General features: G+C 40.2%; 1 protein-coding gene across 1 annotated transcript in view; it reads right to left on the reverse strand.

Moving 5' to 3' along the window:
- Positions 1-12,153, reverse strand: part of CPA6 (carboxypeptidase A6) — a 509,933-nt gene that overhangs the window by 185,209 nt on the left and 312,571 nt on the right. The window contains exon 3 of the mRNA XM_086918015.1: positions 8,492-8,616. Coding sequence (XP_086774141.1) covers positions 8,492-8,616 — 125 coding nt within the window. The remainder of the gene's footprint in view (positions 1-8,491; positions 8,617-12,153) is intronic.

Here is a 12,153-nt window from a genome sequence, read left to right on the forward strand (position 1 = left end):
CTAAGAAAATTGGAGACCAGATATATTCTGGAAATGGATAGCCGAGCCCCGGGGGGGTTGAATTCCACAGAAGATTTCTACACGTGTCTCTAAAAATACCCTTAATCGTGTAAACCTGTGGCCCTCCCCCTCTCATTAGGCTATGACCCTCCTAGCGGTATCTATACCGTACTTGTCTGGTCACGAACTGTAACGTATCCCCTCACCAACCAGTATACTTCTAGAGGTGTGGATGGTTTCAGAGTGAAGTGCAGCCTAGGCTTAGGCTGCACAAGGATGTATCAAGAGCTCAACACTTTGACCTAACGAAAATGAGAGAACTGATAGTAAAGGTTATAGAGAAAATAGCCAAAAAAATCCACATATATATATATAAAAAAACTTTCACAAAAAAACATGTACACAGTTTTTGTTCTTCTCACCACTCACCGAGATACATTTATGGTAAAAGTGAGGTCCAACCTGGAATCATAGTGTCAGCTGGAGGATGAGGGAGTTGAGGCTGCGATGGTCTACTAACCTTGCGGTGGGTTAACATCTCCTCTCCTTCCGACCCTCCAGCCTTATATAGACATATGAGCATCAGTATGTGCAATACGAATAGGGTGCTGCGACCTCGGTGTTAAGACATTAATGCATTTATGCAGTCATGCCTTTTTGGCTCACTTGAGGTCTCATCCCGTGTAAATAGTGTCTATTGGGTGTATATATATTTATTGGCAATATGCTTGTATATTCATGTTTTTTACATATATATTTATATATTGGTGATTCGTTATTTATGGATATATATATTTTTATATGCATTTCTTTAAATTTGATGGTATACATGACATTGTACTTGATGTGTATTGTATATATTGTATATATTCTATATATTAATTGCTAGAAAAACTATTCGCATGACACTATTTGCACTTTACCCAATAGTTTGCATTATTGCCCAAATTTGCACTATTTATTTATTTGATTTCCCAGTGACTCCTAGTATGCATTGTTTACAACAATTATACAGCACTTGCACTTTAAGTACCAGTATTTGTATCCTGCAATATGGGCCGAAGTCAGGGATTATCCCGTGATGCGTTTTGCTTACAATCTGTCGTCTATGTCTATGATACTGCAGGACATGTGACCTTAACCTACCAATGTGTTTGCACCTCACAGAGCACTAGCACTTTGAAAATTGCCTCTTCCCTAGCATGCGTCATGTGATCAAGGCCTCTGTGAAGGCCGAAACGTCATGCTGTGGTGTGCCGCTTCCTCGAGGGAATAAAATCTATCGCTCACCTGCACCTGAGGTCTCCTCTTTTCTTCCTGCGCAGCGGTATCCAGTACAGGGCTCCGGGCGAGAGGTAGCAGGGATTGTTACATATATATAAATATATATATATCATATACATGTAGCATAGATATATGTGCTATATATGCATAGATATGCTATATATGATATATATATGCATATTATATATAAAACTGCAAACTACATATGTGTATATATGTATTTTTTCAATATTAAATTTAAATTTAGTATAAACTATTTTTAGTATTTATTTTTGTAGTAATAATTTTTAATTAACAATTTATTATTTGTGTATCCATTTTTGTATATTTTTATTTTCAATTATATATATTATTTGAATGTAGGTTTGTTAGTTATAAATGTTTTTTATATTTGTACACAGTATGTATATATATATATATATATATATATACATATATATATATATATACGCGGAAACAGGAGAAATTTGACCGCGATCAAAGAGACTACTCCATGGGCCGGGTTCTCACGTTTGCGAGAAAATTTGATGCTCCAAGAAAAGAGCTTAACAAGAAGAGAGGACAGGCACAGACACGGAGAATAGAAACCTCGGAATCCAGCGCGACAGAAAATGAGTCCGCGGATGAAACAACAACGAGGGAAAGAGGCCAAGCAAGTACATCTGGGCTGACACCTTTTCAGGGCGAATACCAAGTAATACAGTATACATGGCTACGGGGAGGAAAGAACAAACCCCCGGAACGAGAAGAAGAAAGACAAGACGAGGAGGGGGGGGCAGCAGGCGGAAGAGGACGCGGGAGACCCAAGAGATCGAACTGGGTGAATCGCAAGAAAGTACAGTAGAAAGTATAACTGTCATAAATCTAACACCAAGAATCCTCAATGATACCGAGAAGAAAGTTCTAAGCCTAGGTCTTAGTTTCTGCCCCACCAGCCATTTAGAGTACACGCAAACGCGTATTGATCTCTTCAACTTCGTCCGAAGATTGAAATTGCACAAGTATTTTAAAACAAGACCATCCCTACAAAATGTATTAAGACCACAAGCAAGAGCGTCTGTGACGGATGCACTAAGAGGCACAGATCTACCAGCGGTGCAAATAGCACAGAGTCTAGCCTTAGAAGAATATGGCAGTCAACTCCCATCCACCTCCGAGGAGGAAACAACCAGAGCATCAACTATGGGCATCCCACAAGAAAGGGAGGAAAGCGGATACAAACTAAGATCTCATTTTAACCCGCAACTAACATTGGATGCGATAGACATATTCTCTGAGGCAATGACCAATGATCTACTAAGATTCAGAATGAAAAGTAGTAAAGATGTGAAGAGTAAAGGACACAGTAATATGGATGCAGATGAACGAAAGGCAATGTTTGATTTAATGCAAGATAAGAACGTGATAATCAAGCCTTCAGATAAAGGTGGGAACGTTGTTCTTCAAACCAGAGATAATTATTGCAAAGAGGCAATGCAACAACTCAGCAATGCAATGAACTATGAACGGTCCTCCAATGAAATGTATATGACAAGCATACAGGTATATGATACAATGATTTCGGAGTGGTACCGCAAAGACATGCTGGGCAAGGAGGAGTATTTATTCCTAAGGAGTAACAATCCAACCATCCCAACCTTCTATCACATCCCAAAGATTCATAAAAACTGCAATAATCCACCGGGCAGACCGATCATTTCATCTCAAAATAGCCTAACTGAACATCTTTCTACTTTCATAGATCACTTCCTTCATCCGCTGGTGGAGAAATTGGATTCCTATGTGAAGGATACTAAGGATTTTTTATCCAAACTTGCTAAAATTAAATGGGACTCCAATTACAGGATGCTAGTATTGGATATAGCAAGCCTGTACACTTGCATCAGTCACGAGAAAGGCATCAGAGCAGTGGAACACTACTTGAAAAAACGACAACTGAGGTTTTTAGAGCACAATCAGATGCTGGCAATCTTTGTAGAATTCTGCTTAAAAAATAACATCTTTCTATTTGAGGACGTCTACTACAGACAAGTGTCTGGAACTGCGATGGGTACTTGCTTTGCCCCCAGCTACGCGAATTTATTCGTGGGCTGGTGGGAGGAGCAAGTACCCAGGTCGCTGGAGATCGACGGTGAAAAAGGCAGTGTGATCAAGTGGTGTCGTTATATCGACGATCTGTTTATAATATGGCAAGGATCGGAACACACCGCACAAGCCTACATAGATGTCCTCAACACTAATGATATGAATCTCAAATTTAGTGGCACTATAAGTAATACTTGTGTGGAATACCTGGATTTGAAAGTATTCATTGTAGATAACAACATAGAAACAGCTCTCTTCCGCAAAAGTACAGCGGGCAACTCAATACTATATGCCACAAGTAACCATCCACCGGCATTAATACAAAGTATACCTTATGGAGAGTTGCTCAGGCTGAGGCGGAACAGTTCTAGAGATTCAGACTTCAAGATTGCAGCATCAGCATGCATCAGTAGATTCTCACAAAGAGGATATGCAATGTCAACGCTACAGAGTGCGTTACAAAAGGTGAATGCACTGAATAGATCAAATCTACTGATAGAGCGAGATCATTCTGCCAAGAAAGAACAGGGTAAATTCCGGCTGGTAACCCCCTATTCGGCGGAAGCAAATTATTTAAAACGCATGATGAGAAAGAACTGGCACATTTTAAAAACGGACAGTTGCATTAAGGATGACATTCCAAGGCACCCTTTAGTAACTTTCAAGAAATCAAGATCATTGAAAGATATGTTGGTTCAAAGTCATTTAAAGAAAGTTGAAAAGAAAACTAACAGACTCGCAGACTTAAAGGGCTTCCACCCATGTTACCATTGCAAAGCCTGTGCACATAGCAGAAGGGTAAAAAGTTATGAGATTCCGGAGATAGGGATAACAAGAACAATCAACAAATATCTCACTTGTAATACACCCTACGCAGTATATTGTCTTAAGTGCCCGTGTGGATTAATGTACATCGGGAGTACAATCAAACCCCTGAAATTGAGGATTTTAGAACATTTACGAGCAATCGACAAAAATGACCAGTCATATCCCGTGGCTCGACATTTCCAGCAGGAACACTCAAGCAATAGAAACCAACTGCAATATTTTGGGCTTGACCACATACCAGAAAATCCAAGGGGTGGTGATAGACTGCAAAGGTTGAGAAGACTGGAGTCTCGATATATTATTGATCTAATGACAAAATACCCCAAAGGCTTGAATGCGGGTGAGGAACTGGCCTCTCATATAGGCCAGTAGCAAGAAAAGAAGCTATTGTAATATACATATCTATGATGAATTAAGAACTGTAAATGTATATATATGTATAAATGTAGCTATAAGCCATCTGAAATGACTGAATCTGCGATACCTATTAGGCTTGTTGAAGCAACATACATAATATGATTTAAAACTGGTTGCAATATAGTAGTGATAAAGAGAAAGGGATTAGAACACCATGTGCAATTATGATTACGAAATATAAGTCACCGATAATGGGTTCACTTAATAGTATTCTGTTTCGTTAGACTTTGCTTTTTTGTGGAACTTCAGAAGTGTGAATTTTGAGAATAAGTAAAGATATTGTTGACTATAGTTTAAATAGTGGGACGGAACATAAATGATTCAAGGGTGACTTGCCGATCCACGGCGATATGGTCTTTAACTGGCATTTTTTGCGGCTCAGCACATTGATTTGTTAATTGTTGACATTGTGATTTAATTATGGTAATCTAATATGTGCCAGTACATAGAGGTTATGCCGATTCACGGCTGGATACCATTAAATACGAGAGTGAATTAGCGCGTAATCCTAGCGGCATTCAAACCACAAATGTCAACAATATGCCGGGATTTATTGTTAGCATTTCAGGGGCGTAATCAAGCAGGACAGCCCTTGTAGTGTAATGTGACTCGCAATATGTCGTTTACTGTTAATATCTCCAATATGGAGGAATGAATGATTGTCCCTTGTTTGTTTCGCCCAAAAATCACGTGTGCACGCTAACAAAAACATGGCGCTCACCATCAATGTTTGTGACATTGAGGAAGGCGGAGCGCCGAAACGCGTCTGTTACAAACCCGAAAATAAACTACTGAAAACGACCCCCGGAGTGCGTGGTTTCTTTCTGTGGACAAGTCTGGCAGAAACCGTGAGCTGGATATATATATATATATATAAAAATCCACAATTTCCTGGGGCCACAATTTAGACGAGGAACTAGCAACACATTTACATGATAACTAATCTAATTGGGTTCATTTAGAGTAGATATGATTGGATTTGCTCTGAGACTGATGTACTGTAAAACCTGTGTGAAACCCCCCCCCCCCTTCCCCACAAAGTCTTTTAAGACTTTTTGAACTCACTTATGTAATTGAATCACTTGTAATATATGTTTATATATATTTTTATAGGAGATATGAAAGGGAGAAGTCACATCCAACACGGTTACTTCATGGTTTCTCTATCAAATCTTTGTCACTTGAATGTAAGAGATTCTCGCCTTATATGTATATATATTTTCACCAGGTTATTGTGCACTTGTATCTGCTATTGGAAGGGGACATGTTAATTGAATTAGTTGGGGCAAATGGTCTTGAATAGTGCCAATCTGGTAATGTGAAACAAACTTTTTTCGAAACATTCGAGCAATGTAAACGGGGTCTTACTAAGAATGAAAAGAGAACTTGGTTGTAATTAAAATAGGCACTAGACCGAGGACAAATAACACACAGGTTATTGTAAAGTATGACTTTTGCAGGCTCTGAAATACAAGAGGCAATTGAATTGGAATTAGGGCTTGCATAATTATGAACCCCGTATCGCAGTACAACTATGAAGTCGTTAAAAAATTATGAACGGTTTTAATAAGTTTATGTACACAGAATTTCACAGAATTGAATTCTAAAAGACAGTAATAAGTTTGGTTGTAAGAAAGTCACAACAATGTGAAAAGATATGATAAATCTATAGAAATTACTATGATTGATGTAAATTTACTGCTTGTTTGATGAGATTCACTACATTACAAGATGGCGGCTATGTTTACGATCCTAGTCACATGACCTTACCTTTGCCTCATTTGTGTTTGTATATTACATGGCTACCATAGCAGAATTGTTTAACGTGTGATCAAGACACGAGCAGTGTCGAAATGCGTAGCGTGTAACCAGGAATAAAACAGTTGTGGTTGTAACTCCTTGAGTGCGCATTATGCTTTGAAGCAAAATTGTGGATTGATAAAAATTTCGGCTTTTGAGGTCCGCCGGACTTATGCGCCACCTGACGAGGGAGGAAAGATCCCGGAAGGACCCATCTGGTTGTTTGGAATATATATATATATATATATATATATATATATATATATATATATATATATATATATATATATATATATATATATATATATATATATATATATATATATATATATATATATATATATTCGTGCTCTGTGGGATGTCCAAAAATTGAGCAGCGCTCGAGCCACAGACAGCTTTTTCCCACTTCAAAGCTTTATTGGTTAGAGTTCGCACACCAGCATTTAAACACGCAGCGGACCGCCGCCTGACGCGTTTCGAGATTCCCTCTTCCTCAAAGGCAGCTGCGGTCACAAGGAGGCAAAATGGGCTGCAGAGTCCTTTTCAGCGCTGTCGTGGGTCCTGATTGGCCGCTCTGAATGAGACTCACGTTGCATGCTGGAATCTGCAGTCCTACTTAAATAATGCCCCACATATGTCCTGCAGTAATTAAAAGCTCGTGATGAGCCCCAGTGTGTATCACTGCATCAATCCAAAGTCTGTGCTCCACTCTGAGCCCGTATCATCTGGACTCCGTGGCCCCCTCTTTTGGAATGGCGCTCGCTCGGCGGCAGGACTACCGCATCAAGATTCGTGCTCTGTGGGATGTCCAAAAATTGAGCAGCGCTCGAGCCACAGACAGCTTTTTCCCACTTCAAAGCTTTATTGGTGAGAGTTCGCACACCGGCATTTAAACACGCAGCGGACCACCGCCTGACGCGTTTCGAGATTCCCTCTTCCTCAAAGGCCGCTGTGGTCACAAGGAGGCAAAATGGTCTGCAGAGTCCTTTTCAGCGCTGTCTTTGGATTGATGCAGTGATACACACTGGGGCTCATCACAAGCTTTTAATTACTGTTCACTGGCAAGATGACGGTACAAACAAATTCAATATGGGACAGCTGATTTAATGTGTAACTGACCCATCCTGAATTTGTTTGTACCGTCATTGTGCCAGTGAACAAGGGCAGTGAATGCTTGAAACGCGTATGGCAATTGAAGGGTCTGGAGCATTGCTGACCTCTTTGCTGCCAGTGGTAATTTGTGTGCATACCTCTCCGTGTGTGATGATTCCATGAAGGGCAACCTGTGGCAGAAATACAAAGCGGCCCATCTGGTCGTGGAAGAGTCGCAGCGGACCACCGCCTGATGCGTTTCGAGATTCCCTCTTTCTCAAAGGCCGCTGCGGTCACAAGGAGGCAAAATGGGCTGCAGAGTCCTTTTCAGCGCTGTCTTTGGATTGATGCAGTGATACACACTGGGGCTCATCACAAGCTTTTAATTACAGTTCACTGGCAAAATGACGGTACAAACAAATTCAATATGGGACAGCTGATTTAATGTGTAACTGTCACACATATTTTATGTCACTATTGTGCTCTTCTATATTACATTTTTTGATATGTTGGATTCTGCATATTCAGTTTGTAAAGTCATTTTTTGTGTCCTTTATGTTTTTTACAATTTTTTTTCTCACTAACATTTCGTTATAAAGCCATTTCCTTGCAACTAAATATCCATGCACCCAAATGTAATTGATAGTTTCATTATATTGTGAATAATTGACTGAGGTGTGTGATTTCCCTTCTTTGTGAATAATTGTGATACACTACCAAACATGTTTTTGGAACAGTTGGACAAAAAATAAATTCTCAAAATATTCTTCCACATATAGTAACATAACAATAATGACGAAGCACCCACCTCAGTCATTTCTTAATTGAATATATGCACAATTATAAATTCCGGCACTAAGCTTTGTTTCTAACCAGGTTATTGACAAAACATGACAGATCCCCTGTGGATGAAGTAAAATTACAAGGGGGAATAGTGTCTTGTACAGGCAGACGGAGTGCTGAAATTGTAAGAAGAGAAACTCACTTGTATCGGATGCTTGCTTGGTGTAGGTAAGCCAGAAGAACTTGTGAATTGTTCACTGACACATGGACATCAGTAAGGGTCCCCTCAGAGATGTAGGATATGCTGCTGGGCTGCCACAGGTCCACCTGTAGTGCAGGAACCAACCTGTAATTCACATTCATTCAATGTAGATTGCAGGCTTGTGACACACTTCCACTCATATTTATTCACTGCAACATTCACACATTTCTGTTACCAGAGAATGATTACATATTTGTTTCTAATGTCTCACTTCAAGGAACATCTTTGATAGCAACAACAACAACGTTCACAGACAAATGTTGACACCTTCATGCAAACTGATTTGGCGATTATGCATGGACTCCATTTCTTAATGTTATTGTGACACCATTTCAGAACAATACACGTGATCTCTGCCTTGTATTGTGTTCCAGAACAAACTGGGCTAAACAAAAAACTGGGGTGCAGACACTGGCTGGAATTGGTAACTGCTGGACTGTTATATTCCCCTCCCGTTACAGGTCAACTGAGAATGGGCACCATAGTGATATTTGTATCTCTCTTTTAAGGGATTAGGAGATAGCAGTTTTTTTGGAATCACAGATAGATTTTAGGTATAGTACATATGTCTGTACGAATGGTAGGCCATAGGAAAGTTAAGGTGTAAGATAGCTTAATACGCACAGTTATTAAGATGGTTATTTAGATCTTCTAGGCAAGGTTCTCTTGCACATGCGTTGCCTAACTTTGTGAAGAACACAAGGGGAAAGATGTGTATTGACACTCTTGGACATTTTCGGGAATCCCAGAGCTCAGGGGTTACTGGAATAAGTTACTTTGAATCAGATCCATTTACCACTGGTGTGCCAGGCTTATCCTCACTATTGGCCAAAGTACATCTCTTCAGCGCTTGACACTAAAACTAGCAAAGTTGAGCAGCGAAAGGCTTACTCAGGGAGGTGAAGTTGGGTTGGAGACTCTGAACTCAACAAACATGATATAGCAGTCAATCAATCAATCAATCAATCTACTTTATTTCAGTCTAGTGACTATAAAAGGGCAGATGCAATAAATACATTATGATAAATAAAACATACAGCAGTCAAATATATTATGTAAACATTATGATAAACAGTAAGCAATGTGATGAGGCTGGTAGGGGACCTCAGGGAAAACAGTTACCTCAATCAACATAAACCTCCATAGTAACCTAAAACTAGACTATAAAGGGCTCCCCGTGCCACTGGATTCAAGCTAGCCTGGCTGATGAAGGGTGACATACCCTGAAACTGGTCCCTGGGCGCTTGCTTCTGGTCCACGGAGGACCTGGCCTGGCAGTTCCTACTGGACTGTTCCCATGGGGCACAGGGTCAAGACTGATTTGCATATAGCTTGGTCCAAACTGGGGCGGCGTAGTGGGCAAAGGAACAATGGATTCAACCCAGATTTTTTGACTGGGGAGAATGTTTGCATTGTCAGCATTCTGTCCATCATTTGTTTGCTATAACACTTTTAGCCCTGAGTGGGATTAGTATGCCCAGACCTGGGTCCCTTGCTCACTTTGGGGCACATGCATCAAAGTCCGAATTTGCGATTCCTAATTTGCGATTGTTACCGAATCGCAAATAAGGAATTGCAAAACGGGATGCATGAATTAAATTGCATAAAAATTGCGATTCAGTAAAAATCACAATTTTTACCGAATCGCAAATATTATGCGAATTCCAATTTGCGATTTCGCAATTCCCATTGATTCCTACGGGCCAAAAGGCCCAAAGGAATCAATGGGAATTGTGAATTCGCAAATTGGAATTCGCAAAATGTTAATGCATTCCATGGGTGCAGGGAGGGGTCCAAAGGACCCCCCTGCACCCCTGAAATTTATTTTAAAATGGAGGTTTCACACACACATGTCCTAAGGACATGTGTGTCTGTAACATGACAGTGTTTAAAATGCTAATTTGAGCATTTTAAACATTTTTCCCAAATTACCACGAGGTTCACCCTCGTGGTAATTTGCCCCCTATAATTGCGAATTCGCATTTTTAAAAACAATCATGCATTGCTTTTAAGAAATCGCAAATTTGCGATTCCTTAAAAGCAATCGCATTTTTGGAAATCGCAAAAAATAGCGATTTTTCCAAAAATGCTTGATGCATAGTAAAAAGGTATTTAGGAATCGCAAGCGGCCGATTTTACCGAATCGCAGCGTTTGCGATTCCTAAATAGCTTGATGCATGTGGGCCTTAGCCACTGGATTCAAGCTAGCCTGGCTGATGAAGGGTGATATACCCTGAAACCGGTCCAAGGATGCTTGTTTATGGTCCAGGGAGGACCTGGCCTGGCAGGTCGGTCTGGACTGTTTCCATGGGGCTCAGGGTCAAGACTAATTTGCATATGGTCACATAAAAAGAGGCAAGAAAAAAATCAATTGTTAAAAACAATTTAGGCTATCGGTACTGAATTTGTAAGAAGTATACCTCGTACATGGTTAGCAGCAATAATGGTTACAGATTCCTTTGTATTAAACTTTTTCTTCGTATTGACCAAGCCCCACACATGAAACGTGAAACCTCAAATAGTATTGACTCTTTCGTGTCACTTTTCTACACTTCAACTTGCACAATGCAATTATCATTGTTTTGAGTATAAAAGAGTATCTGCGGCAAAAAAGCAGAAAGTGGGCCACTGTTTTCTTTGATGACGGGCAAAAGGGGCAGCTCTCTAGATCACACTCTGTTTTGCACCTTCTCAAGGTGAAGGATCTTAAGGATGGGGTGCCAGATCTGTACTGGAAATAGATAAATCTTGTCCGAATAGGTTTCAAAACTGGGCGAACATTTCTGAAGCAGGAATTGCCCTGTTAGGGACCCCTCCCTGTGCTCAACCCAGGTTCTAGTCAAAGCCGGATCCTAGTACATTTTATTTAAGAGCAACTTATCACCTTTAGTGACTTCATCTGGAATTATCAATACATTTCCCAGATTAAGCAGTTCAAACTGCTTTTTGACATGCTTCAACCATGGAGTGTTGACACGTTTATCACAATTAATCAGGTCCCTGAGTGCCTCTCTGCAAATAGTTCATTCTGAGGTAGACCCTCACTAAATATAAAAATGGTGTGAGAAGAGATACCAAGTAGATGGGGTTAAGGGCCAGATCAAATCGCAACTGAACCAATGGGGCACTTTGCGGCAAATTGAGAAGACCTTTAATAAATTTGTTCTCCTCAATGGATAGTATGGATGCATCAGTAGAGCCACACATCTCTGCCCCCTAAAGGGCAGCCCACACTGTGGTAGCTTGATAGATTTTTAGGGCTGGTGGCACGGCCCCTCCTGCCGTGGATTTGTGTTTCTTTCTGATTAAGAGTGCACACTGGTTTAGTTCAACCGTACTCTTATCTATTTGCATCCCGCATTTTAGAAAATCTGGCATTCCTTATGCCCAGAATATCAAAGTGAATGGTCTGCTCTATCAGGGAATCTTCGATTATCATTTTTCCTCTAAAGGACCTATGAGGATTAATCCCCATAAATGTGGCCTTGTTGGGGTTTATTTCTAAGCCACTGTTTTTACAGAAAGCTGCAAACGAATCCAGTTTTTTCTGCAGCCACATCCATATTATGGAAATAAGTAGAATGTCATCAGCAAACATTAGG

Source organism: Lissotriton vulgaris, chromosome 4_1, assembly GCF_964263255.1.
Source record: "Lissotriton vulgaris chromosome 4_1, aLisVul1.2, whole genome shotgun sequence".
NCBI classification, from domain to species: domain Eukaryota; kingdom Metazoa; phylum Chordata; class Amphibia; order Caudata; family Salamandridae; genus Lissotriton; species Lissotriton vulgaris.